This window comes from Fusarium graminearum, chromosome 1 (assembly GCF_000240135.3).
Source record: "Fusarium graminearum PH-1 chromosome 1, whole genome shotgun sequence".
Taxonomy (NCBI): domain Eukaryota; kingdom Fungi; phylum Ascomycota; class Sordariomycetes; order Hypocreales; family Nectriaceae; genus Fusarium; species Fusarium graminearum.
Window position 1 is genome coordinate 1,610,506 of NC_026474.1, and position 25,187 is coordinate 1,635,692.

The window sequence follows — 25,187 nt, forward strand, 5'->3', positions numbered from 1 at the left end:
AGAACTTATAGCCCCCACGCCAGCACAATGCCTCATCAGAATCGGTCGTCGGTTTCAGATTCACATGTTTTCCTGTTCCCCTGGTCTAACGCTGCAACATTGAGTCCGGTCTTGGTAATTTCCGTGCTATATGCCGCAAGCTCATGACAACTGAGAGATACAGCAGTTGGAATTGGATTTTGCCCATGACGCAACCTCACATGGTCTCCATTCAAGTCAATGCAGTCCTATACAGAAAACATGAGATTTTATCCTCCTTCGACCCTTGATCCTAGGTAGTCGTGAGAATATCGCCAGCTAGGGTTGTCTCGCAGCTGGGACTGACCCTACCAGCAATGGGTCAAACCATCGAAACTACTCAATGCAAATGATCGGATCCCATCCTTACAGTAATACGCGGCAGCAAATAAGCCCAGCGCACAACTTGGTTTTTTTTTCCTTTTCGTTCTTGCATACTGAGAAGCGAAGCGTGTCTCCCGAACATGCGGTCTGGGCATCCCTGTACATATTTGGGTCCGCGCTCACGCATATCTTGAAAGCGAAGAGATTTTTCAGTACAGTGATCCACCAGATGGAGATTGCCGCTTACAAGCAGTTGCATTCTTAGCACTCTGTGAAAGCCAGTCTCGACAAGTCTAATGAGATTTGGCAAGGCTGTGGCTGAATGTTGCTGGAAAAGACGGATCAATTACGATACTGTCATGCGGGTCTGGATCTACCTATATTCCCCACCACTTATTTTCAACTTCAAAGACCATATGAGAAAGATTGAATCCTAGAGCCTCCGCACCGGTAACGCTAATGAAGAAGGGGCTGGACGATGCTGAAGGGGCGAAGATTCGCCAATTCTACGAAATCTTGGTAACCTGAACGTCAACGTGGGACAGGCATGTCGCAGCCGAATACTGATTATGACGCTCACAACATGTCGGAACAAGGAAACATAACGTTTCCATCTGGAGGACGAAAACACCGAGATGTCTTTATGTGGACTAGCCTGGTCTTGCAAGTGCAATTGCGATCCGAATCAAGTGTATTTTGCGAGGCTGGGATACCATTTACACATCAGAATACGGACGCTGAGAGCTTTGAAGTCAAAGCTTGATACCAAATAATGCTGAGATGATTCTGAAACTTTTTCTTTTTCCGACGCAACAGCAGGGATTCCCCGGTATGCAAGGCTCAGTCTGTGGAATGGCGAGCCATAATATTAGCCGAATGTTGTTCTGGATCGAGTTTTACCTGCAGGTTGACTACTATTTTTAATATGCTTTACTGAAAAATGATAGCATTTCAGTAATGTTTTTCTTGCGTCTGCCTCCCTATCAATTGCTTGTATGAGCCCAGTTGGTGTCAATTTTGCGACCATTACCCAAAGATTTCGTCTGGGAATAACAAGATGTCATACCATTGTCGCCCCCATCAGCATCACCGATCATGGTCCGTTTATCGAAATGGCTTGATCTTGATTTCGCTTCGCTTCGTTCCGATACATGACGATGGCCATTCTTCTTAAGATAAGAAGATTTGGCGGTGAAGCAGGGCTGCGAGGGTATATTTCGCCACTTAAGGACAGACACAACATGTCAACCACTCAATACTATACCAAAAGATGTTTCTGAAACGAGTGGCGTTAAGCTGACAGCTAGGCCTACGTTGTTTGAGGAGGGTAGGCTGGGGGTAACCTGGTACTAACGGGTTGAAACGGATGACAGTCCTGGGATCCAACAATGATCGTCGCTCGACGGAAGTATTTGCTTCTTCTGCACCGAAACAACGGCGATCCAGCAGGTGTGATTCCAGGGCCCCAATCGAGTATATCGGAAGTTTCGGGCAAGCGTCACCTTCATTCCCACCACGGGCTTTGATGTTGTCGCCGGGGTCTTGGAGTATACGAATGTTCTTGCCTTGGAACATACCATTCGAGCGACCGATAGCCTCCTGTGACTTTCGCTCCTTCGATGCCAATTCGAACAAGGTATGCAACGGTGCGGCTCGGTTGATAACGGCTCGGGCTCTCGGCATACACTGTCTACACATATAACACGGCATTTATCGTTATCGAGAAACCTGCTGTGAGATGGACAACATAGCACTGAATATGGGTAAGCAGGTATTCGCGTGTTGCTAGTCTTATGTTGAAGACGCGCAGTCATTGATAATGTTGAACTAGTAATGGCAATACACTGCGAACATTGTTACACTCATAGCTGGTACTTTGAACAAACATCAGTGACACTACGCACTATCACAAATTCCATGACCATTCCTGGCAAGTGTTCCTGGAGTGGTCTGCACCATGGACTCGGTTCTAATCGCTGACAAGGCGGTGATGATATTACAATACCTTGTCCATCAGTCAACGTTTGCTTTCGATTGTACACCATTGAGAGATGCATTTTGTATATCCACTGATCTAGTTTTTCGTTGTACAATTTTGTACTTGCGTTATTGGGTCTTCTGTGGCATGATTGCCAGATTTTGTGTGCTCTTGTTTGCTGTGTCTTTAGACTCGTCCTTCTGCGTATCCTACAGAGCATAGCTGTTGTTTGGTGATACAAAGAGAGATCTCGTCCCTCCGTCACCAATGTGCTTCGGTAGATGTCCCTGTCACAAAGGGAAACTGACTACAGTGTGCTTCATGGTTTAGTTACATGCTGAGGCTGGTACTCGGTTCGTCAATCTACCTCTGCGACTCGTCTGCTGTGGTCTGAAACGATACAGATATAATATGAGATGGAAGACGCATATATCCCTTGTACTGTTCTCATACGCATACTCAGATGCAACTCGTCTCGGAAACCGGACCAGAAGCGACAGAGACATAGAGAAGCTTCAGCTTTCCGTCTGGGGAACAAGAATGAGACATAACACTCCACCGACTTATTCTCGACATGAAGTTGACTAATTTTCCTGTACTTGTCCCTGCCTTCACTGCACAGGTATGTTGGCAATGCTATCCCATTGTCTATTTCCTTTGCCCCGGATTTTCCACTATCCATCCTCTAAGGCTTGTTCGATGATAGCTTCATATTCTCCATGTGTTCATATCAGTACCCTTCGAACTTCTGAAAGAGTCATCTAACATTCTCATGACAGATCGCCATCAAAGACCCGCTTATCATAAGCTCCAGTCTGCTCAATATTCCTTTTGTCCACAACGATGGCACACTCATCTCTGAACCCGGGTATGAACCTTCTGTCGATGCGAAGTTCATACATGGCAGCGACTTTCTACGGCGTGATCCAGACGGGCAATGGGTAAAGCTTGAAGTCACGAGTGTTGCGCGTGATATTTCTGGCGCTATGATGCGTTTCAGCTACAACGGCGTCGTAGACATGGCAGGGGAAGAGGGGAAAGTGATTCGAGGTGATGCAAATGCCACCACGACCGGGTTCGGAAATGCCTGTAAGTTTACTCCTGCGACTTTCTCGCCTTGCCTTGAGATACTCCACGGTCTGTGAACTGAATGCTGACGAGTCTAGTTGTGCAGATCAGGTTCGAGACAGATGCGCCTGGTCTCAAGGTCTTGCAGGACAAGCTTTATGTAGGCTCAGGCAGGTTCGTTATCGAGGAAGACCGGCCTGTCATTGTGGAATACAAGATCAGCGAGGTGAGTGCGAAGTGCAACAAGGAACCCAAGACTGGCTGAGTATCGACTGGACGGGGTACGAATTGGCTGAGTGACAGCCGTGTAATGTACGGACAAAGATTTTGTGACATGGCCAACAACGCGGGGGATCGTGCTATACCATGGTGTTGCGCTATATTGTTCTAATTTTTTGAAATATGTTCTTGTTTGGGGACTAGAAACAAGCCTCACTTTAATACAAAAAGCCGCCAGTTCCGTTCGCGTGCCCCGGGCCTTTAATCGCCCTCTTTACAATCAACTCTCGCCACGAAGCACTCTGATCGAGGCCCCTAAAACTCCAGTCCGCAGCTCTTTGTCGCTACAGGGATATGCTTTACCATGTCTCCACCACTTGTCTCAACTGTTTGATCTATCCTCCCAGAGTACAGATCCAATACATGCCTCCCAGGTTGTATACAGTTGAATCTATCCACAATCGATGATTACACCATCCTTCTCCGCCCCTCGTGCTACGCTACACATTCTGTCCACGCTGTTATTCGGCCACGCTTATTGAGGGGCTGTGGAGAGCTGCAGGAGGCGTTCTCCGGCTCGGATATTGGCATACTCGTATGCCTTGGACTCGGGAGGGAAGGTTCCATTGGCGGCCCAGAGATCGATCAGAGGCTGCATGGGCTCCAGCTCGGCGGGCTTGAGCATATCCAGGGCGGTAGCAGTCAGGACGAAATGGGAGAAGCAACTGTTGAGCTGCTTCTCCAAGTTGAGGTGGTAGAAGGGCTCGGAGAAGTGAGCCCAGTAAAGGTGAGCGTAGACTCGGAACATTTGTCGGAAAATCATCTGGCAGATGTCGACAAACTTGTCGGGGAAACCCGATCGCTTGCCGATATACTCGGGCTCACCGGGGCTCGAGAGCTGTGACAAAGGTGTGGTGGTGATGGAAGGGTTGTGGGCGTACGAAACACCGGAGGGGTCAGTTGGGAAGATGTTGGTGTCGTCGACCTTTCCAGAGATCCATCGCTGCATGAGAGTCATGTACTCATGAGCAGGGAGCTCAACAGGCTCCCTGTTCCGGTTGAGCCAGGTGAAAGAGTGGTTGCTGTTGAGAGTAAGTATATGCGCGGTTCATAAAGAAAGGTACTACTCACGTTCCAGCTGACATGCGTGGGCAGCTGGTCGAGTTGCAGATGGATGTGCCATCATCTTCCTTCTCATGCAGGACGCGGACGAAGTTCCAGAGATTACGGTAGTGTTCGATAACCTGATGGGCGATCCATTCACCTTGCTCGACGGTTTTAGGTCGTGCGCTCAATGTCATAAAGTTACCCTTGACAATGTGTTTGGCGTACTGGGCGTTGAGCCACAGAGGCAGAGGCCGAGGAAGGTGATAGGATGAGATGAGATCGTCACCGCTCATGACGCCGCTGGATTCGTCCATGCCAATGGTCTGGGAAAACGAAGGGGAGCTGGGCAGAGGAGGAACCTTGGGGGCCAGGCTTGCTGCAGACTGGTTCCCTTGGGCTGGCAGCTCTGGAGGAGGCTGACTGGCGGTAGAACCAGTTGGGCTCTTCTGAGGACCACTGCTAGCCTTGCCGGAACCGCCTCGGAAACGAGCGTTGCTGATGATTGTCAGTGGCTGGGGGGTGAAATAAAGAAGACAAGATGAGAAGCAGAGTGAAGATGAAGATACAAAGATGAAGACAAAGATGAAGGTAAAGATAGAGATGATGAAGGAACAGAAAAGAGGTCAGAAACAGCTAATGTGACAGCACACTATGCTTAGATAGGCGAAATTGGTTGAAACATTACCAGGTCCCGCTCATGATGGCTGCAGAAAGGCGCCATGCGTGGCGCCCTGACAAGGCAGACAGACGAACGATGGAAAAGGTAGGGATGATGGTATATGAAGGAGAGGATGCTCATGCTATTAGACCGCGTTCCTTGAGGATGTGATCATGCGAAGGGCCTTGCCAGAGGACAACCTTGCTCTGCAAGCAGTTCGTGACGATACTTGCGGGGCTTAGGATGAACCTGCCAGCTCATATGATGATCCTAGGAAGGCATGTCTCGAATGTTGTACTAGGGGACCACATGGAGAGAGAGAGTTTGGGTGCTTGGATATGCTTCGGTAGTTGGCCTGCAACAAAGAGTACGCAAGGCATGGATCTGGGTCTTGAGTGTATCCAGGGTAATGTATTTGCCATGTTGCACTCGTACGGTAGTGAAAAGCATCGTGGCTGGTGAGGAGCCCTATATCTCTTCGAAGATGCCCCATCAGAGAAGAGATGAGAGGGAGGCCATGACAGCAGAGATGATAACAGCAACGGGATACAAGCAAGCCACACAGAGGCTGTTGCTAGCAATGAAGATCCCAAGGCGGGACAAGTGCAAGCGAGATGAAGCAAAGAATAACAAGATATAAGAAATCAAAGATACTCACATGCCAGAGAATAGGTTGGACATGGTTGACAGAAAGGCGGGGTGAAATAGTAGGTGAGAGGGCAAAAGAGGTTTTCCCAAGTTTTGAGGTTGAACGAGAGAGCCTTGGGTCTTGTTCCTCCTGATCGAAGCTGCGTGTAGAGTCGAGTCGAGTCGAGTCAAGCCCTGTTGTTAGGATCAGGTCAATATCAAAACCTCAATCCAATACCAGCAACAGGCGAGGCGTGATTGAGAAAGGGGGTTTTTGAGGTGTCGGTGTCGGGGCTCGATGAATGAATGGATCCCTCCATAGGATTAGAGGGTAGTCTAGCGGCTAAGTACCCCGTAACTCCCATGCTGTAGCAGACGGAGCGCCACACGCTAGCGCATCTTTCTCCCGGACCAGAGTGAAACCCACTCCCTGCTGCTCTGACTGCTCTGTTACTGGTTCTGTATGTCACCTGAAGCGCGCCATGCCTGTTTCAGAGATCTCCTGTAAATGCATCTTTGCCACCTTTTGACATTCTCCCTGTCTCTTGAGGCTGCACGGGCAACGCTGTAACTTCCATCCTTCTCCACTGACCTGCAACAGAGACGAGTTGACAGTGGCGACGAGACGACTGTCGAAAAGTGGCTGTTCACTGTGGCTGGTGATCCTCCAACCTCAGGCCCAGAAATAGTTTAGTCGGGTCAAAGACTCTAGTCGCGACTGAGCTGGACTGGAAGCTATTGCTTTGTGCGCGCCAACACCAACCACTTTTCCATCATCATTCCTCTTCTCCAATTCCTCAATTGACACTCTCTACAAGTCGCAAAAACATACAAACTACATCATGTCTGACTCAGATGGGCTAATTGACCCTATTGACGACCTTTTCGGCGACGAAGGCGACGACGATATTGTACCTACCAAGGAGTCGGTCGATGAAGATGATGAGCTCGCCTCGGACCCAGAAGGGGACAGCTACGCGCGGTATGGCAACGACGATGAAGACCAAGCACAATTAGAGACTAAGGAGCGTGCTGTCCAAAATGTCACGACCTACCGGCATCGAGTTCCCAAGCCCAAAGATGGCGCGGTATGTCATATTCTGCTTCGCGCAACACATCAGGCGGGTTGCTAACTTTTCTTCCTCAGTTACGAGTCCTTCGCGTTCCCAAGTTCATCAAGATCATGCCTGAAGAATATAACCCCGATACGTACCAGCCAAGCGAATTCGATATTGCAAATGCCAGGGCTGAACATCCAAAACATGTCGCCCGAGTTCGAAGAGATCACAGCACCGGCGAGCTGAAGAGCAACACAAACGTCTTCCACTGGAGCGATGGATCAGTGACTATTTCTGTCGGTGGAGAGCACTACGAAATCAACAGAAAGGCGCTCGCACCACCTGCAGACAAGCCCTACACCGAGGTCCAGGATGGCCACTACTACGCCGCTGCCGCCGAGCTACATAGCAACATCCTCATGACGGTTGGACATATCACGGAGCAATACAGCATTCGACCCAACAAGGCCGTCGGAGACGATGCGCTGACCCGCCTTGCTGAGCGAATGGCAAGCGCCAGCAAGCCTGCGAACGCAACAAATATGATTATCAACACTACTCAGGACCCCGAACTCCAGAAGAAGCAGGCTGAGTTGGCCGAGAAGGAGAGAAACAAGGCTCAGAGAAAACGCGAAAACGCCGAGGCTAAGATGGTTGGTGGCGTAGGTAGATCGTCTGGACGTGGAGGAGGATTGTCCATTGGCGATCTTGAGGGAGGGCGCCGTGGTGCAGCAGGCTCTCGCAAGCGTGGCGCGCCCAGCGCAGGCAAGAACAGAAGACGTCGAGATGAAGAGTCTGACGAGGATCTTGAGGACGCCGTGGGCCGACACGAAGGCTACTCGCTCGACGATGGCTTCATCGTTAACAGTGACGATGAGGAGGCCGACAGCCCAGCCGATGATGACGACGAGGAAGAGCTTCTCGACGATGATGAGGATGAGAAGCCTCGGTCCAAAAAGCGACAGAGGACGAGAGACCGCAGCGACGACGATGGCAGTGATGTCGAACAGGCGGCAGGACGATCTCGTCGGAGGAATGTCATTGACGATGACGATGATTAGACTGGAGGTTTTTTATGGAGTTTTGGCAAACGCAACAAGACATTGGTTGCAGAACAAGCAAACAAAGGCATTGCTGTATAATATGATATTCTTTCAAATTATCAATCCGACTTTTGAGACTAGCAGTCTAGCATAGTAGCTTCTATTCAACTTAGACTTTTTGGGATCGGCAAATAGTGAAGCTATAACTCACATGAATCACATTGTGTAATTGGTTCCATGCACTCTGCAACTAGATGGCCGGTTATCTATTTATCAGCTTGAAGCTCATCCTGACCTCCCTTGCATGGCATGTGAGTGTGAGTGTGGCTGTCTAAGACTCTTTGGTGATCCTATTGGCAATCACATGCCGATTTAGCGTACTAAATGTAGGTGAACAAGGTACCGTACTTTCGTTGAACGAGTTGCGGGGAGCTCCACGGAACCCAACAACACCAACTTACCTTACATATTTATCCCATAAACAATCTTTCATCTGTTCTAAACGCCTATAAGACTCGTTTCGCCGGTCCTGAGCGCCGTATATATGTAGTCAATGTTGCTCGTCTAGTACAAGGTACATTCGGCCACGCGTAATCCCGTCCTCGCGTTCACAATCAGACCTGATCCAATCTCTTGCAAATGGTGCTTGTGCTTGTGATCGGCCCTCGGTAACGCGATAATGGGGGTGGCAGTCACCGTATGGGGTGTCGTCGTGGACGTGGCCAGCTTCTGGCAGAGGGTAACCAACCCATCTCTCCTTTCCAACCATGGCGCGCGATCCGAGGTTCATCGTTTCTAACTAATCATGTCCCTGCAGAAGCTTCGAACCTGGTATACGCGCAAAAGCCCTGTTGAGCTATGGCTGGACCTTTTGAGGACAGCAGAGGTCTTTGAGGACTGGGAAGAAGCCGCGCTGCATCTCGATAACCTCCTTGGTCTTGATTTATGGCGCGTGTAGCTCTCGCCATTGGGGAAGCTCTCACTAACACGGCTATAGGAGGAATAACCCAGCTTCAAAATACTATGACTGGAGACTGATTGCCGAACGCCTGGACTCCCTTGCAACCGCACGGGAAGATGCCAACTTTCAGCAGCTCGTTAATCTATTGAGGTCTGGTCTTGTTCGGAATCTAGGAAACATCACCTCACCCAAGCTCTACAACCGATCCTTTGCTGGCACCAAGTATCTTATAGAAGAGTACATAACCCAGATTGCTGAAGCAGTGGAGGATATCCGTGCCCTTCCCACGACGCCGTCCGCCGTACATGGCCATGGGCCGTCTCTAACGACACAGATGAAGCTAGATTGTATACACGACACGCGGCAGGCTTTCGGAAGAAGCACCCTCGTTCTTCAAGGCGGTGCCATATTTGGCATGTGTCATTTAGGCGTTGTAAAGGCTCTCTTCTTACGCGGTTTACTTCCTCGCATCATCACCGGTACAGCTACAGGCGCCTTGATCGCAGCTTTGGTCGCAATCCACACAGAAGAAGAGCTCCCAGCTGTCTTGAGCGGCGACGGTATCGACCTCTCAGCCTTTGCGCCAAAGGTCGGAACTGATAACGGCGAACTCTCGACATTTCGAGCTTTCCAGTCACGGTGGGCGACTTTACTACGGAGAATTAGACGCTTCTCCAAGGAAGGTTACTTCCTTGACGTGACTGTGTTGGAGGAGTGTGTGAGAGCCAACGTCGGCGATCTCACTTTTGAGGAGGCCTACAACCGAAGCAAGAGGGTGTTGAACATTACGGTTGCGACAGAGGGTCAAGGAGGTGTACCGACGCTGCTCAACTATCTCACCGCGCCTAATGTGGTACGTTTTTGATGTTTGTCTGTGATACTTACGGCATGCTGATTCGTGCTAGTTGATTTGGACAGCTGCTGTGGCGTCGAATGCTTCATCGCCTTCGCTCTATGGTCATCGCAAGACGACGATGCTCTGTAAAGACGCTCACGGCAACATCGTACCTTGGGAACCCGCCACTACCATCGACTTTCGACACTGGACACACACATCATACTCGGACCGAGACTCGCCCTTGAGGCGCATCGCTGAACTTTTCAACGTCAACCACTTTATCGTCAGCCAAGCCCGACCATACCTCATCCCCTTTATCCAGTCCGATATGCATGGGCCATCCCTGGTAGAGTCACGGAGCAAAACCACACAAGTCTCTGCTTTTCTGGTCCGCATGGTCGGATTGGAGATACGACACCGCCTCAGTCAACTGGATACGCTCAACCTCCTCCCAACAGGTATCCGTCGCTTTTTAGTCGACGAGCAGGTCCCAGCGGCCTCCATGGTTCTTGTGCCGGAAGTGACAGCTGGAGACTTTGTGCGATTGTTGGAAACACCGACTCGGGAAACCCTCAACTACTGGGTTCTGAGGGGCGAACGAAGCGTGTGGCCTGCCGTGGCTGCCCTGCGAATTAGGTGTGCCGTCGAGAACGAGCTCGACAGGTCTTACCAAGTGGTGAGGAAGTTCAAGGCTCCTGGACTGAGACGGAAGGGGAGCATGGCAGCCAGTATGGAGGCTGAAGGGAGGGAGCGTAATGGCCGGTTTGGCACTGATGTCGGTTCAAGTTGAATACTGTTTACTTCAAAGGCGCAGGGAGGCATGGAAGCATCGATAAACATTAGCCCTTTTATTCATTTGTTCTATTTGTTTTTGTCATCCTATTACATTTCTTATTGCGTGCGCATCAAGATGAAGGTCTGATGTCCTTCAAAGAAACATCAGCACGTCTATTTCCTGTTGTTTCAAGAACCCATGCTTCAAATTACTGCTTCGTGCAATGTTTGGCGTGCCCCCTCGCTCAAAAACCCAAGACAAGGAAAGCGTCTGGTCACGCTTATGAAACTGTATCACTCCAAGGTCCAAGTTTGTTGGCAACCATACCATCCATAAGAAATTTGACTGAATCTGTCAACGTCGCGAAGTCATTCTGCTCGCCCAAGATGTCATTGAGATGGATCGTGAAGCCCAGATCTTTGATACACTCGTATACGCCTTGTTCCTTAGTATACTATGGGGTTCGCGTCAGGAATACCGGTGTGTTGATGGCCGTTTTAGCGCAAAAATTCAGAGTGCAGTAGTCTGGTTTCTGCCGCAAACGGCGAAGGAATAATCCAAGCCGGGCAAGCTTGGCCTTTGGTGACTGATCAGGTACTTCGGCCGGAACGTTGTCAAATAGGTTGTTCACAGAGCCCGACTGAGAACTGGCAGATACGGGTTCCAGAGAATGTGCGGTGGTCATAGGTGTTTCTGGTTCTCCAGTGGTCGTATATGTATTTGATTCTTCAACTTCCAAATCTTGGGTCGAGTCCTACATCTGGCAGGATTGGATAGCATCTTGTGGATACCTACCAAATTCTCCAATGAACGAGATGTCGCTCCGTAAGGGTATGCGTAGTCTGCATCCGCAAAAGGCACCCAGAGGTTCACATGCCTCCATCAGATACATTAGACCGACGGCACAGCCTTCCTCAATTCCCACGAGGATAACATTCTCTCTTCCGACGATCTCGGACTCTGCTTCAACAACGGTATCGAGTTGACCCAGGGCATAGCCCACCTCAAGCCATTGTGCCTCGTTTCCCATCGTCTCCTCAGACGAAAAACTCCACCACATTGGTTTATCATAAAGAGCCTCGGAGTAGAGGACACGATGACGGAAAGCCTTGTACTTTCCCAGGGCTGGTGCGTCAGAAGTGGAGTGTGTGATCCTGTTCAATTTTCTTTTCTGGTCAAGAATCCAGATAAAGCTGCACTCGAGATCTTGACTACCGGAGGGGTTCGGGTTCATATTGTCGAATTGCTGCTGGGCGGGATGAATGAGACTCATGTTTTAGGCCTTCAACTGGTAGTATATGTGCATATGGAGAGATTGAGTTCTGCTGAAGTGTTAGTACCTTGGTACTCGGGTAAGAGGTGAATACAGGCGCTTGGGAAGGATGGATGTTGATAGATAGCAGATTTCGCAGGTCACAGCCAATTAATGGAAGGCACTACTGTCCTGTCGACACGGTCAAGTCATGACGAAAACGCCGAATCATTACAATCAATATGTAGGCATTCCTCATTCTCTCAACTGCCTCCATGGTTATAATGTGCTGGTTGTATGGGTGTTCTTGAGCCGTTGCACTCCGAGGGCGATGCACATATCCCGACGGTCACGAGACTTGGCTTTCCCATATTTAGCTCCCCTCCCTTCTTTTTTCCCCAAAATAGACCTCCATCTATCAAACTGGGCGTCAAAGGAAAGTGAGGCGATTAGCTTCTGACAGGTAATCGTGGATTCTTGTCTAATGCCAAACGGGTTAGAGAAAGTTATGCCATGCGATGATGACACCACTTGTTGAACACAACGACATCGAGACTCATGGTAGTCAGTCCTCACTCCTTGAGGTACCAGAAAGACTGGCCGCTGAAAACACAAGAGACGAAATTAGTAGGTCAGCTTATGCTACTTATACCACGCTCTTTAGGCTGTTTATTTCTGTATACTAAGACTCAAGAGGCTAACTTTTCTGCTCCCCACAGGTAGTCAGTGCAAGTGCAGGTACAGTTCATAGTACCTATGTATGTGGCCCTTTCACGATAAGACTGATTCTCCGCGTATTAATTACATAGGGCTGTCGGGTCGAGACTGTCTCATCATACTACAGGCAATGGGAGACGTCAGCGCATCAATCAGCGTGGCTTCTTGGGTGCGATTGACGAATCGTGGGAGTTTGCATACAAGCCAGATCTGATGCGATGACGGTTCATTCGTGAGTTCAAAAGGCCTGGCCTCACCCACCTCCTCGGGTCGATCTCTCTTCACTGCAATCCAGTATCAAAGAAGTTACTGTCCAACACTTCAGCTTGATCAAACTATCACATCTAATTGTCGTTCTTGTATCACGCACTACGTCCACGAATTGCTCATACGCAGAGCAACCTTGCACTACATCCTCTCCATATATATCAACGGCGATTCGCGGGGACCTGACTCATTTTTCCTGAACTGAAACAACATCCGACTTTGTTTCAAAATGGACGTTTTTGACAATCACGAAAACAGCTCTGAATCCTCAATATCCCTAGCCTCGTCTGTCTTTACACATGATCCTGACTTTTCACCTTATGACTCGTATGTTGTCGGCTCTGACGCCCCTGATGATGTGGATGTGGATGATGGCGTCCAGCAACCTCAGCACTATGGTCCTCCTAGTTATGAGTCCTTGATGCTTGAGACCACCGTCCGTTCTGATGCCGACTTCTTCTCCGTCACGGGCTGGACAACAGCAACAGTCGGGTCGTCGTCGGTCGTCTCCATCTCCGAGACAAGATGTCCCACTCCAGCCTCCGTCTCGGTCTCGGCCTCAGCCCCGGCAGCCGATCTCCAAGTCCAGGAACCCCGGTCTTCAGACTTCTCCATGACCACTCCAGGTCCCGTCCCGCACGTGGTCGGCCGTGCTTCTGACATCTCCACCGGCGTCGATTCCTTGCTCAACTACGGATACGCCTTTGTCTTCCAAGATGATCAAGGACTATGCGGCATCGGAGCGTGGGCTGACATCGCGACGAGTCCATTACTTGCCAAGAAGAAGCGGATGACTCCGCGACAGTGATAATCTTGTATTCCCAGACTTTGTTTTATCTTTGTGACCCTCCCTTGCCTATGTCGCTAGAAACTGACTGTATTACCTTGAGACAAACAGGATCAAGGAATGTTGTTGGTTTCCACTTCTTCATTTCATCTCGTCTCGTCCTTTTGCCGTCCAACGGGTGGTCGCGCGTTTCATCTACAGTATTTTTTCCGTTTCCTCTTCCCGTCTGTTTCTTTACTTTTCTTTCTTTCGTCTGGTCTTATGCAGGATGATGGAAGCTTGGGCGGTACAAATATTTCTTTCTTCCCCGCTCGTGCCTTTTTTGTATTAGTTATATGTAACTTTATCTTTGTCTTGGAAAAAGCAAATGCAAGACTAGGCGTTATTGGGATAGTCGTTAGTTTCAAAACATCAACAGGTCAAAGACATGGCGGAGACAGAGACAGACATAGACACAGCCACAGCCACACAAAGAAACAGGAATGTTTGCTGGCGCAAGGGGCCTTGCATCAGATCGCTTGCTTGTCTGCTTTGCTTTGTTATTGTGTACATATCAGATGAGATCGGTCACACCGGAAGACAAGGAGAAGAGATAATGCAAAACTTGACCATGTATTCTTCCTTTCCCCACGCGAATTGATGCCCATGAAATGTAACACAAACCCGTTAATAAAACGGGCAAGGAAGTGATCAGCATTGGCAATCGAAACCTGTTTGCTGTGCTGTGCAGGGTACAGAGTCGCAGTGGTAATTAATTAAACCTCAAGACACTGCATGCGTCGTGGGTTTGGCGGATCCTGTGTCTCAAGTACACGCGTATGGAGTTAGTCGTTCAAGACTTGGAACCGACAATTTGATTACCGGCGTTCGACAAGTTTTTCGGTCAAATACCTCGAGGTCTTGTGTATGTATCTGTACCAACGGCAAAGGCGGTGATGGATCGACTGTTCGCTTACCAGGGTACCTAGATAACTAATGAAGATCGCATGAAAGATCAGGTGGAATGTCCCGAAGAGGGAGGTAGCATATAAGGAAATCTCGGTGTTAAACGGAGCAAGCGAGATCCGGAACCATAAAATGCGGTAATTCTTTTTTCTTGGATACCGAATGAAGAAATGTCCACTGATATCATACACTTGTTATAGCAGGGAATAATCCCTACCAGGCACGCGAGGGTTGAAGGATTGCAGGATTACCCGCCCGGCCAAGGGGTCAGTTTGCAGTAGTCAAGCCGTTGGGATGATGATTCTGAAACCGCAATTGGGCCGTAGATGCATGGGTTGGCAGGGCAGATCAGACCGGGAACCTGCATAAGAGAGTGGAGAGCAGAAGCATAAGCAGAAGTAAATTGAACTCGGAGTCAGATTTGACTGACAGAGTAGATGGATGGAGCAGGATAACAAACCAACTTTCTTCTCCACAGTAGCGAAAAAACCAACCCATGACATCAGAAGCTTTGATTCAAGGGGGTGAGAAGCTTCTACAATGGAGACAAACTCAAATCCCATCAATAGGAAGAAGCCCACAACGCCTGTCCCGCATCTCAAAATGAACAACCGTGCAGGAAGTAAAAGCAAGACAGAATTCAATGTTGATACATCACAGCAATAGGAAAAGAATAGTTGTAAAAAGGCAGACCAACTTTGAGTCTAATTGATTTCTAAATACCTGGCTCTGGCTCTCGTTCCTCCCTGATAAGCCAACGCGGGCTTCATCATAGGATACAGCCGGCCGTGACGCCTCGTGGGGTAACCGGAAACGAATAAACAAAGGCCATCATTAAAGTAGAATTATACACCGAAGACTTGAATCTCATCAAACCGCTCTTTCTCATCCCGCGTATTCGTGCAGAAAAATCATGTCCATAACTTAGTTGAGGTAAACCATGGCCATGGCGGCACCGGCAATGAGAGCCAGGGAAGAGGTCATGCGGGTAGCACCGCTGACGGGAACCTCAGGGACACCAGTCTGGCCAGCACCGCCGGTCTTGGTGGGGGTAGCAATAGGAGTGGTGGCGTTCTTGGGGGGAACGGGGACGTGAGTGGGAATGATGGGCTTAGCAGTGGTGGCCTCCTCGACAGGCTTGGTGACACTGGCGAGAGTGGTAGCCTGCTCGGTGGTCTGGGCAGCGGTGGTCTCGACAGCGGACTTGGTAGCGGAGGTGACGGAGGGAGCGTCGTAAGAACCCTCGTAGGTGAACTGAGCGCTGTAGTTGATGTCACCAGCAGAGTCGGTGATCTTGAAGTTGTAGGTGTCCGAGGGGAGCTGAGAAGGAGTGAAGGTGAAAGAGTCACCCTTGGCGCCGCCTGTGGTGTGTTGGTTAGTATGATGATCAAAGGGCAGTCAAGATTCGTTTGAGACATACTGGTCAAGGTCTTGTAGTCCTTGAGGTCGGTAGACTCTCCGTTCTGGAGGATGATGGTGCAGCCAGAGTCACATCCAGAGTAGCGGATGGTGTAAGGCTTGCCCTCAGTGAGAGCGAAGTCAGTGTTGAGGAAAGCAGGCTTGGCCAGGGCCATGGTGGCGAAGGCAGCGATGGTAGCGATAGTGTACTTCATTTTGAAGGTTGGTTGGGTTTGTGGGATTGAAAGAATGACTGAGTTATTACTATCAGTCAAGTTAGTGGATGCTTTGCTTTGTGATGTTTCGATATTGCGTGAAGAGTAGTGAAGCTATGAGCAATAGTGCGAGCGTTGGATGATGATGTATGCGAGGGGTTTGAAGAGCGCGAGTTGTTGGGATATAAACAATTCGCGGATCAGGGCCAGGCAGACATTTCCAAGTGAATCACTTGCACCTGCTTGGGCTGACGGTTGACTGCCAGTGTCGGCAGGTGCCAGCGGCCCTGGTTGGTGATATCGACGGCTGCTGCCAGTGCCAGCCAGTGCCAAAGCCCGCATCATATTCCAACGCCATAGAAGGAAACCGGGAGTGTGATTGTATGCAGATGCGGATGGTGCCTTGCAAGGGAAAGGCCGAGAGTAGTATTCAACTTACATTAAGGTAGGTAAGAGGCACAACGAGGTAGCGATTGACTAGAGGTAGACTGCGTTGATAGAGAAGAGAGAAAAGGAAGGGAATTGAGCAGACGGAGGGAGGCTTATTATAATAAAGGGAACTGAGAGCTAGTGACAATAGAATGGCAATACTAATAACAATAAAGGGGATAGGATGTTCTGTGAATCAAACGCTACGCTACTCTATCCTACGGATACCAACCTAATCAATCCCACGAGACCTTGGATCCTGGGCAGTAGGTATCTAGACCAGGTCAATGGATGTGGAGGCTAATGGGAAGGGAAGGGGGGTGCGATGGAAGGCCAAGAAAGAGGTGTGAGGCACGAGCGAGGCGTAGCATCCCTAATCCATTATCCCCTACGGAAGGAAGCTGTAGGTACTTGCTTCAGTACCTGTACTGCGCTCTGTTGTGTGTATTGTGCTCCTTCTCCTTTCCTTTAGTTCCTTCCTTTCCCCCTTCGCTTCAGATTCTTTGCACTTGACCATGGTCCCTGTGCTATTCACCCACAAGTGGGGTCTACTCAGAGCTGGCTGCCAATAATCTTGCTTGGTTTCAGTGATCCCATCTCCTTCTCCCCTAAACCCATGCCTTGATTGCTTGGCCCATTTCGCTACATCATCACATTCCATCCACTGGCAGGCCAGCCGCGGCCTTCCAATGCCCGAACCAGAACGGATCATGTCAGATCCCTGCTAAGGAAATTAGCCATGCAGGCCTAGCGTTCAGAGCGTGCCAGCGCTATGCCCTTTGTGGCGCTCTCATCACTTCGCAGTTCAATGCTCGCTCCTCCAAGGATGCTCCGGCTCCACCTGCAGGACCAACTTACAACCTGTTGGAGCGCTGTGCCTGACAGCCAAAGCGGGCACGCGCCCATTAAGCATCGCTAGTGATATGCGGCCTCGATCCATCACAATTTGACTGCCTTGCCCCCCGACTGCAACTACCTCTTAACCTGGGCACACATACCTGCAATTCCTCGTTATCAGCGGATACCTTCTGACGTTGGTATTGCACGTCTCCTAACAGGGAGATTCCAGTCCGTTTGGTCATGAGTCGAGCGTTGATCAAAGCGTATCTCTCTGCTCAATCAATCCCACCGCATCCCCGTGCTGGTCAATGGTTTGTCAGCCTTGCCTTAGTCCGGCAAGTGGTCACGGCGCGCTGCTCCGGTGCGCACCGGAGGTGGTGCACCTATTTTCTGGGGCGAGGTCAGGCCAGTTACCCTACCTTTCCCTCGGGTATCCAAAAACCAGGGTGTGAAGAGATTCATCGACGAAATTATATGGTTAGTTTACGGCAGCTCAAGCCTATTCAGTGTCTTAGTATTTTTTCGCGCCCCAAGCAATTAGTCGAGTTTTCTAGTACCCTACTGTACCTAGTGAGTAGCGATAGCCGCCATGATTTTAGGTTGACATCCTAGACAAGCTGTCGTAAGCCTCCCCGATGCAATGCGATCCAGCAAAATAGCCGTGTCTTTGTTCTGCTATGTATTGCCTTTGCAAGTTGGCTTGTGTCTTGTCACAAGCTGCATCTCATGTAACAGATAAAAAGTTGCTCTAGCTAAGATGACATAACCAGTGTTCGTCCTTCTCTGTTATGATGTCGGCGCATGTGAGCAATGCTTTTAATCCTTACAATCAACCTATAAAGCATGATGCAGTATGATAGGAGGGTTGATGATAGCGGATATCAAGACCCTTGCGGGCTGTGGCCAACGGTTCTCAACAACCGGGAAATTTCAGCATGTCGGCTGCTGGAATTATCGATCCTCTCCCCTCCACGGCGGTCTGGATGCTTGCCGCTATTGGAAACCTGGACTCGCCCCCTGGCAGACTCACCTTTCCTTATTGGGCACCACTTTAATGACATTGCCCCCCTTGGCTTGTCAATAGTTCCAATAGCCAGCTTCAATCGTTGTGTTTTCCTTGTAAGCACTTGAGATTCTTGTTCAGTAATGACTCTTGCAAATTTTCTTGGAAACATTGATGAATTAGGGCGTTCTCGGCATTGGTTATGTCGAATTCAACTTCCCGCTACTGGCCACAACGACCCGAGACTGCCATCCTCAGGCGCCTACGGCGCATCATCCTTCGATAGTCTTTACCGAAAGTGCGTCCAGCGCAAATTAGTGTGAATCATTGCCCGCTGATGGCGCACGCCATATGTACGTTTCTGTAGCTGAACGTTGGGCAATAAAGACAACAAACATACATGGCCACTCATGCAAGGCTTTCACTGCCTGATGACTGCATGCCATCACAGCATTGGCAAACAATTACAATGTAACGCAGCAAGGCAAAGCTATGGCTGACGACATCATCATCGTTTGCTCTCGCATTTTGGTTCAATTTTTCAAGTAAGCAAAGGGACATGCACTGCAACACATTCCACACAACTTGGCATAGCTTCCGAGCCCCGAGAAAGGAATACGCAAGAGCATTCGTACCATGCATTCTTTTCACCAACCTAATCCTCATGGCGCAGCCTTGCTGATGATATAGCGTGCTCTCCAGCCTTCTGCAACAGCATTGTGAACCAATATGGTTCGTTGGCTGTCACACCAGTTTCTAAATCGGTGTGTTTGTTGTTGACGTTGTCTTTGTGGCTTGAAAATCGGCTCAAAAAGTCACAGAGATTCCCTCAGCAACAAATCCGAGAACGGAGGGTGAATACACAACCGTTCCAGGCTGAAAGAGAACCTTATTTCTCGGCTCATTGTCTCTTCTTTTCCTCGAGCCATCAATCTTTAGAAATATACTGGTCAACCGACAGAGTACGTGCGGTGTAAGTGCGGTGTAAGTGCGGTGTAAGTGAATCACGCAAAGGCACTTGGACGATGCACGAATGTTGAACCTTCCGGGGTTTGCAACACTTCCTGGTCATGGAAGCATCGAATGCAGGCATTGCACCGGCCAAAGGATATCAGGCTGGGGTCCCCAACTTTTGGCATTGCCCACGCTCAGGACCATGTAGGCCAGTTAGTCCAGGCCGGTCCGGACATCGCATTAACCAACATCACTAGCACCCCACACACAATATGAAAGCCTGCATTGCTGCTGGCTGGCTGGATTGGTTCCGTCGAACTACGGGGCCACCCTCTCCGGACTACACCATTTCGAGCATCCTCATGATAGCCACAGCCTTGGCTGATAGAGGCCGCCATTATTAGCCAAGCCTTCACGATACCATCATGGGCTATCTTTGATATCCCCTATTTTATACCATAATTTCCGTTCGACTCTTCTAGGCGTTGACTCTCCGGCTGGGCATTCGGCAAGAAAACCAAGCGTGCTGAAAATATCTTTTCGTCCTTCCAGAAAGTATCGTCGCCCCCGAAGCTTGGCTTCTTTCTTCAGGGTAGGATCCAAACCTTGTGGAGATGGGCAACGTCCTTTAGTGCAAAGTGCGTTCGAAGCTATCAGTAACCCCGGTTCGGCATTGAAGATCGCAGGAAATGAAATGCCTCATTTTGATGGAACGTCATGAGCGCCGATCCAAGTCCTTTGATTTCACTAACCACGGAGCAAGTAAGTTTGCTTTCCGGGACAAGCGCTTCCATCTCGGTTGTCGACCATGATCAGTTCAAACTCATACAAAAGTCAAAATGCTCTTTGGCACTTGCGCAGGGTCTTTTCCAGCCACCTCCCCCATAATGTTCACAGACCAGTCTGTGAGCATTCGCCCTAACGACGTCTCATCTCTCAAACATACTGTCGTTTTGACACTGTTATCCGACCGCGACCATAACCAACTCGCAGCTAGCAGCCACCCGAAGATCATAGTGCGATGCGATCGATCTATCTCACTCACGCTTGGAGAAGTAGACGCCTCTATGTTTCTCTCTGTCAACACTATCATGATGTGCGCCCGTTGGACAATGGCGTTTGTCCTGCTTGGAGCTTTGGAAGGTTGGACCAGCGAAGGCTGATGAACTGTAAATGCCTACTTGCAAGATATTTAAGGTTAAGATCTGGACCAAACTGAAGTTAAAGCATGTGGCTATTGGGTCGCGTCAACTCAGTCCTTTGACAGAAATACCACTAACGAAGAAAAAGAAAAGTTAAAATTAATTGTTTAATAGCCGGTGCTAACATTTGCGGGTTGGCGTTGACTTGTTTGTTTAGTCAAACATCAAGAGTCTTTCTTTGGCACAGAACGGCGCATTTTTCATTAAACTCTTCATTTCCAGAAATTGTCATTGCCTTTTTTTCAATTAAATGTGCTCTGCACCTACGTGTAGGTAGCGGGCTATTGCTGTTTTGCCAAGTACGTACATACTCAAAGTGTACCTATCCTTCAAAGTTCCCAAGCGTAGAAGTCGACGCTAGAATTCAACTCCCTTGAACCACACCTGACGCGGAGACACTCCTCCATGCCATAGCACAAATATCCTTTTCCCTAAGGATTTGCTAAAAATGCCTGCCAATGCATCACCATCTTATCCTATCCACTCCAAAAGGCCTTGACAAGAACTCGAGAACCAACATGCGACATGAGCGCACAAATTCCAACATGCTCCCACTTTAATGCTCAAGCAGACGCAAGCTACCCTGCACGACAACGTTCTCAAGGATAGATCCAGGTGGGACGTCGATGGTGCTGCCCTCTGTAGCAACGATGATGACAGTGCCCTTGAGCGTCACACCACGGCCGAGGTTGACGGCACCAGTGATGGTGAGGTGGTCCAGCTCCAACACCTTGGGGATGGAGGGGATTCGCTTCTGGAAGTCCGAGACCTTCTTGAAGTCACCACCGAGCTTGATCAAGGGGGCGTCACCGAAGCGGGCGGCGCTCATTTGAAGCTGACCGTGCTTCAGTGTGTAGAGATCAGACTTGACGAGCATGAGGTCAGAGCAAGTCTTGACTGGCAAGAATCGTCGACGGGGGACGTTAACACCGTGGGCATTGTTGAAGTGACGAATGGCAGCACCGACAGCGGTCTCGAGCTGAACGATGGAGATGTCGGACTCTCCCTTCTTGTCACCGGGGATAGTCTTGCCGTTGGGAATAATCTCCATCTCAAGCTCGTCATTCTCCACGACACGCTTAATAGCCTTGAGGTTGAGCCAGATGTTGTTGGTGTTGAAGTACTTGAACTTCTTGATGGACTTGAACTCGTTGACGTGCTCCTTGGGAACCTGGGCGATTTCAAGCAGGCGAACGGAGCCCTCGTAGTCGATAATGGTACCGCCCTTGACATCGGCCTTGGTCTTGTTGGTCAACTCCATGATGTACTCGGAGTCGGTCTCCATCATGTGCTGGAGGATACGGAGATCGACAACAGCGCCCAGGTTGTCGACGTTGGACAGGAAGACGATCTCGATACCTCGCTCGAGGAGCTTGTCAAGAATGCCAGAGTTGTAGAGAGACTCGAAAACATCACCGTGACCAGGGGGGTACCACTCGTTGATGGGAGAGTCGTTGTCCTTGGGGACAGGGAGGAGAGAGTCCTTGTAGACTCGGGGGTATCGGGACTGGTTGAAGGTGAGGATATCGACGTTGTGGCCCTCGTACTTCTTAATGATGGCAGCGGTGTCGTCGTTTGTGTTGAAAGAGTTCATGAGGATGAAAGGGACGTTGACGTCGTATGTGCGGTTGAGGTACTCGATCTGTCGCACGGAAAGGTCGAGGAAGGACATACCATCACGGACCTCGATAACGGACTTGGGGCCAACGCAACCCATAGAGGTTCCCAGACCACCGTTGAGCTTGAGAACAGCGAGCTTGTTAAGGAACTGGACAGACTCGGTGTTGGCAAGGTCATCGTAGTCGACGACCTGGCCCTGGGCGGGAGGTGCAATACGATCCCAGTCTCTACACAATCATCAGCAACTGTCGGGTTTAAATATAATTGTTCGGAGGGAGGGGGTGAGCATACACTGCGTTACCCTTCGCCTTGTCGTTCAAGTAACGTCGGAACAGGGCAAAGAAGTTGTCCATCTCGGTCTCGAACAGCTGCAGGCATATGGTTAGCTTGGGATGGTCCTAGAGAGTATTCATCTCATCTTGAACTTGCCTTCTTTTGCTCGGGGTCCTTGACGGTCTCGGCGAGGTTGGTCAGAGCATTTCGCATCTGAGCGGCGGCGACGTTGGTCGAGGTGTTCTCGAAAGCCTGGTGCATGATGGATTAGTACGATGCGAAAATACGATTGCTTGCTTTAGAATTGATCGCCAATCTCTGTGATATTTCTGTTTGATTGTGGTTTTGGGGGAGATGGAAGGAATTTGCCATTCTCGTCGAAACATCCAAATAGGCTCGAAGGGAGAGAGGGGTGAATATGCGCGCGTGGCCGTTGTATTCATTGTGTCTGATGCAATGGAATTTGATGGATTCAAAGCTTGTTCATAGCCGCAGCTGTGTCTGATGGCTAGGTTTCGACATCACTGCAGAGGCAGTCGTAGGCCATTGCTAAGCTTTGGAAACAGACACAGGTTCGCCGTGGCTAGGTGGCAGTACCAACATCATGGCATGATGCATGTTCACGCCCTCATGAGCTCCCAACGAATGCATTGTTCCACAAGACCACTAGAGTGTGAATGATTGTGCTGGACTCACCATGTGACTGCGTGTCTTGCCATGACGACGCTCGTTGCCCTGCTCATCGCCGGTGTTGGGCTTGAGGTGGGTAGGCAGCGCGCTCTTGATAATATTGGCCATTGTGAAGGAAGTATGAGGGAGGATTATTAGTAGAAGGGGGACCAATATGGAAGCAATCAATGGAGAGGAAGATGAATGGAGAAGAGAGAGATGGAGATGGAGAGGAAGAGAAGAAAGAGGAGGAGCAAGTATGTATGTTAAGGAATGAGATACGGTAGTAGGAAAGGGGAGGGAGAGCAGATGCGGGGCGGTGATGCCCTGGCTTGCAACTCTCGTCTGCTGCTGCCCATGCCATGGCCCATGGATTGCAACTTCTTGGTGGGGGTGGCGACGGAGCTGTTCCCTGTAGGGACAGAATAAGTCGGACACTTGGTTGGAGAAGGATATAACACTTTGTCTCTTTTATTTTACATCATGATTCTGCTGAGAAGATCGTAACAGTGACGTTGAATCTTATTTTTTATTTTATTTTTTGTAAACCTGTCTAGATCCTTTCTTGATTGACAATTGTGTGGTACATTTTCTTGTTGGCCAGTACGGTACCAAATATCAGAGACAAAATGAGCCAAGTTGCGGTGACAACCCCCTTCACTGTTTGTTTACCGTAGACACTCGGTGATATTGATCGTCTAGATCCAGCTCGCTCAGCTCCCATGCTTTGTCGAGGCGAGACTATTGGCCGTTGGGGAGAATGGAGGCTGGTAACACGTACCCGTTGTCTGGGTACTGTAGACAAGATGAGGCGAGTAGGCGGTGGCTTGAAAAGAGGAGATGAAGATGCTTCGTTTCTCCTTTTTGTTATTATTCCATCTCGCACATTGATTTTATCGTAATTGTTCATTTCTCTGCTCTCTGTCGATGTCTCTGTTTTGATGCGTATTCTTAGTAGACAGGAATTAAAAACCCCACCAGCTCACCACTTTGAACTAGCGATCTCTCATCTCCATCTCATCTCTCTCTCACCTTGAAGCGGGCCCAACCCAACCATGAACTAGGATCCGGGACCCGTTTGCCGCTACAATCAGTATATAATTAGCAGTAAACTACTCAGTTAGTCGAGATGATGGCAAGAGAGTGAATTCGAGATCGGTCCTTTGCCGATATGATACCATAGAAACCCATGTATGATTTTCCTAATAAAGACGGAAACATAAGCAAAACTACTTTATGCTCCATACCACCCTGTCAGGAAAAAAAACCTTTTGACGAGAACTAAATGTGGTATCATGGCAATGGATGGCTAGTTTTGGTCCAAGTACACCACCTTTTCATCATGATATCGCTCATTGAATTGCCACTTCCTTACCCAATACAGCAAACCGCTCAATATTAAATCCCTCTTTTTCGTTCAACAGCCTACTAAGAGAAATTAACAAGAAGAAATTTCTGTTTCCCGCGGGTGAGGTAACATCCCAACCAGCTCACATTTACTGTACCTAATGCCCCAAACTTTCTCCTTCAACGGTGAGGACATGGACAAAATAGGCCAAAGCTCCCGCAGCTCTCCGCACGCAAACTATCTCGTGGCTTTACAATTGGTTGACCATAGCTAAGAGAATGGAGTCTAGGCCCAGTCGAAATTGGGCAAGAGTGGATGCAATAAGGTTGACCATGCTTAGCCTCGACACTATCTAACTATGCATCGGTCGATCCTGTACTGATATACCTAATGCTTGACTTGTGTCGAGCAGTTATGTATACACTGAATCAGAGAATAGAGATAGAGATAAGAATATAGAGGTACAAAAGTCTGTGTAATCCACTGACATGCGCCTCTCCCGCTCTATTGTATCATGCAGTGAGTCAATCCTCACATGCAAGCCTTGATATGTCGAGTACCCTTCATTTATCATCTCATCCACGTGGCATTGGC

The 25,187-nt window shown here is 49.3% G+C and overlaps 9 protein-coding genes across 9 annotated transcripts; 4 read left to right on the forward strand and 5 right to left on the reverse strand.

Annotated features, from left to right (window-relative positions):
• Positions 1-1,566: 1,566 nt before the first annotated feature.
• Positions 1,567-2,399, reverse strand: FGSG_00516 (uncharacterized protein; the record flags this gene model as incomplete). Its single annotated transcript, XM_011317890.1, has 2 exons — positions 1,567-2,028; positions 2,247-2,399. The coding sequence occupies 2 exons, from the start codon at positions 2,397-2,399 to the stop codon at positions 1,567-1,569; spliced, it is 615 nt and encodes a 204-aa protein (XP_011316192.1).
• A 495-nt stretch (positions 2,400-2,894) lies between these two features.
• Positions 2,895-3,653, forward strand: FGSG_00517 (uncharacterized protein; the record flags this gene model as incomplete). The annotated part of the gene is made up of 3 exons (XM_011317891.1): positions 2,895-2,942; positions 3,100-3,409; positions 3,487-3,653. 3 exons carry the CDS (start codon positions 2,895-2,897, stop codon positions 3,651-3,653), a joined length of 525 nt encoding a protein of 174 aa, XP_011316193.1.
• A 489-nt stretch (positions 3,654-4,142) lies between these two features.
• FGSG_00518 (uncharacterized protein) lies at positions 4,143-5,413 on the reverse strand (the record flags this gene model as incomplete). Its single annotated transcript, XM_011317892.1, has 3 exons — positions 4,143-4,689; positions 4,739-5,209; positions 5,400-5,413. The coding sequence occupies 3 exons, from the start codon at positions 5,411-5,413 to the stop codon at positions 4,143-4,145; spliced, it is 1,032 nt and encodes a 343-aa protein (XP_011316194.1).
• Positions 5,414-6,841: 1,428 nt separating this feature from the next.
• Positions 6,842-8,118, forward strand: FGSG_00519 (uncharacterized protein; the record flags this gene model as incomplete). The annotated part of the gene is made up of 2 exons (XM_011317893.1): positions 6,842-7,087; positions 7,147-8,118. 2 exons carry the CDS (start codon positions 6,842-6,844, stop codon positions 8,116-8,118), a joined length of 1,218 nt encoding a protein of 405 aa, XP_011316195.1.
• A 787-nt stretch (positions 8,119-8,905) lies between these two features.
• On the forward strand, positions 8,906-10,689 carry FGSG_00520 (uncharacterized protein; the record flags this gene model as incomplete). The annotated part of the gene is made up of 3 exons (XM_011317894.1): positions 8,906-9,054; positions 9,098-9,914; positions 9,967-10,689. The coding sequence occupies 3 exons, from the start codon at positions 8,906-8,908 to the stop codon at positions 10,687-10,689; spliced, it is 1,689 nt and encodes a 562-aa protein (XP_011316196.1).
• A 439-nt stretch (positions 10,690-11,128) lies between these two features.
• FGSG_00521 (uncharacterized protein) lies at positions 11,129-11,947 on the reverse strand (the record flags this gene model as incomplete). The annotated part of the gene is made up of 2 exons (XM_011317895.1): positions 11,129-11,373; positions 11,470-11,947. 2 exons carry the CDS (start codon positions 11,945-11,947, stop codon positions 11,129-11,131), a joined length of 723 nt encoding a protein of 240 aa, XP_011316197.1.
• Positions 11,948-13,139: 1,192 nt separating this feature from the next.
• On the forward strand, positions 13,140-13,718 carry FGSG_00522 (uncharacterized protein; the record flags this gene model as incomplete). Its single annotated transcript, XM_011317896.1, has 1 exon — positions 13,140-13,718. One exon carries the CDS (start codon positions 13,140-13,142, stop codon positions 13,716-13,718), a length of 579 nt encoding a protein of 192 aa, XP_011316198.1.
• Positions 13,719-15,319: 1,601 nt separating this feature from the next.
• Positions 15,320-16,741, reverse strand: FGSG_00523 (uncharacterized protein). Its single transcript, XM_011317897.1, has 3 exons — positions 16,695-16,741; positions 16,063-16,304; positions 15,320-16,003 (listed from the first exon to the last, which is right to left on the reverse strand). The coding sequence occupies exons 2-3, from the start codon at positions 16,253-16,255 to the stop codon at positions 15,567-15,569; spliced, it is 630 nt and encodes a 209-aa protein (XP_011316199.1). The 5' UTR covers positions 16,256-16,304; positions 16,695-16,741; the 3' UTR covers positions 15,320-15,566.
• Positions 16,742-20,900: 4,159 nt separating this feature from the next.
• FGSG_00524 (UTP-glucose-1-phosphate uridylyltransferase) lies at positions 20,901-23,438 on the reverse strand. Its single transcript, XM_011317898.1, has 4 exons — positions 23,273-23,438; positions 22,733-22,828; positions 22,595-22,671; positions 20,901-22,530 (listed from the first exon to the last, which is right to left on the reverse strand). Exons 1-4 carry the CDS (start codon positions 23,372-23,374, stop codon positions 21,240-21,242), a joined length of 1,566 nt encoding a protein of 521 aa, XP_011316200.1. The 5' UTR covers positions 23,375-23,438; the 3' UTR covers positions 20,901-21,239.
• Positions 23,439-25,187: the final 1,749 nt, after the last annotated feature.

Coding starts and splice junctions, on each gene's coding strand:
- FGSG_00524 (XM_011317898.1), bottom strand. CDS start 23,374: ATGGCCAATATTATCAAGAGCGCGCTGCCTACCCACCTCAAGCCCAAC. Junction 22,829..23,272: donor GCAAGACACGCAGTCACATG/GTGAGTCCAGCA, acceptor ATCATGCACCAG/GCTTTCGAGAACACCTCGAC. Junction 22,531..22,594: donor AAGGCGAAGGGTAACGCAGT/GTATGCTCACCC, acceptor ATGATTGTGTAG/AGACTGGGATCGTATTGCAC.
- FGSG_00523 (XM_011317897.1), bottom strand. CDS start 16,255: ATGAAGTACACTATCGCTACCATCGCTGCCTTCGCCACCATGGCCCTG. Junction 16,004..16,062: donor GGACTACAAGACCTTGACCA/GTATGTCTCAAA, acceptor AACACACCACAG/GCGGCGCCAAGGGTGACTCT.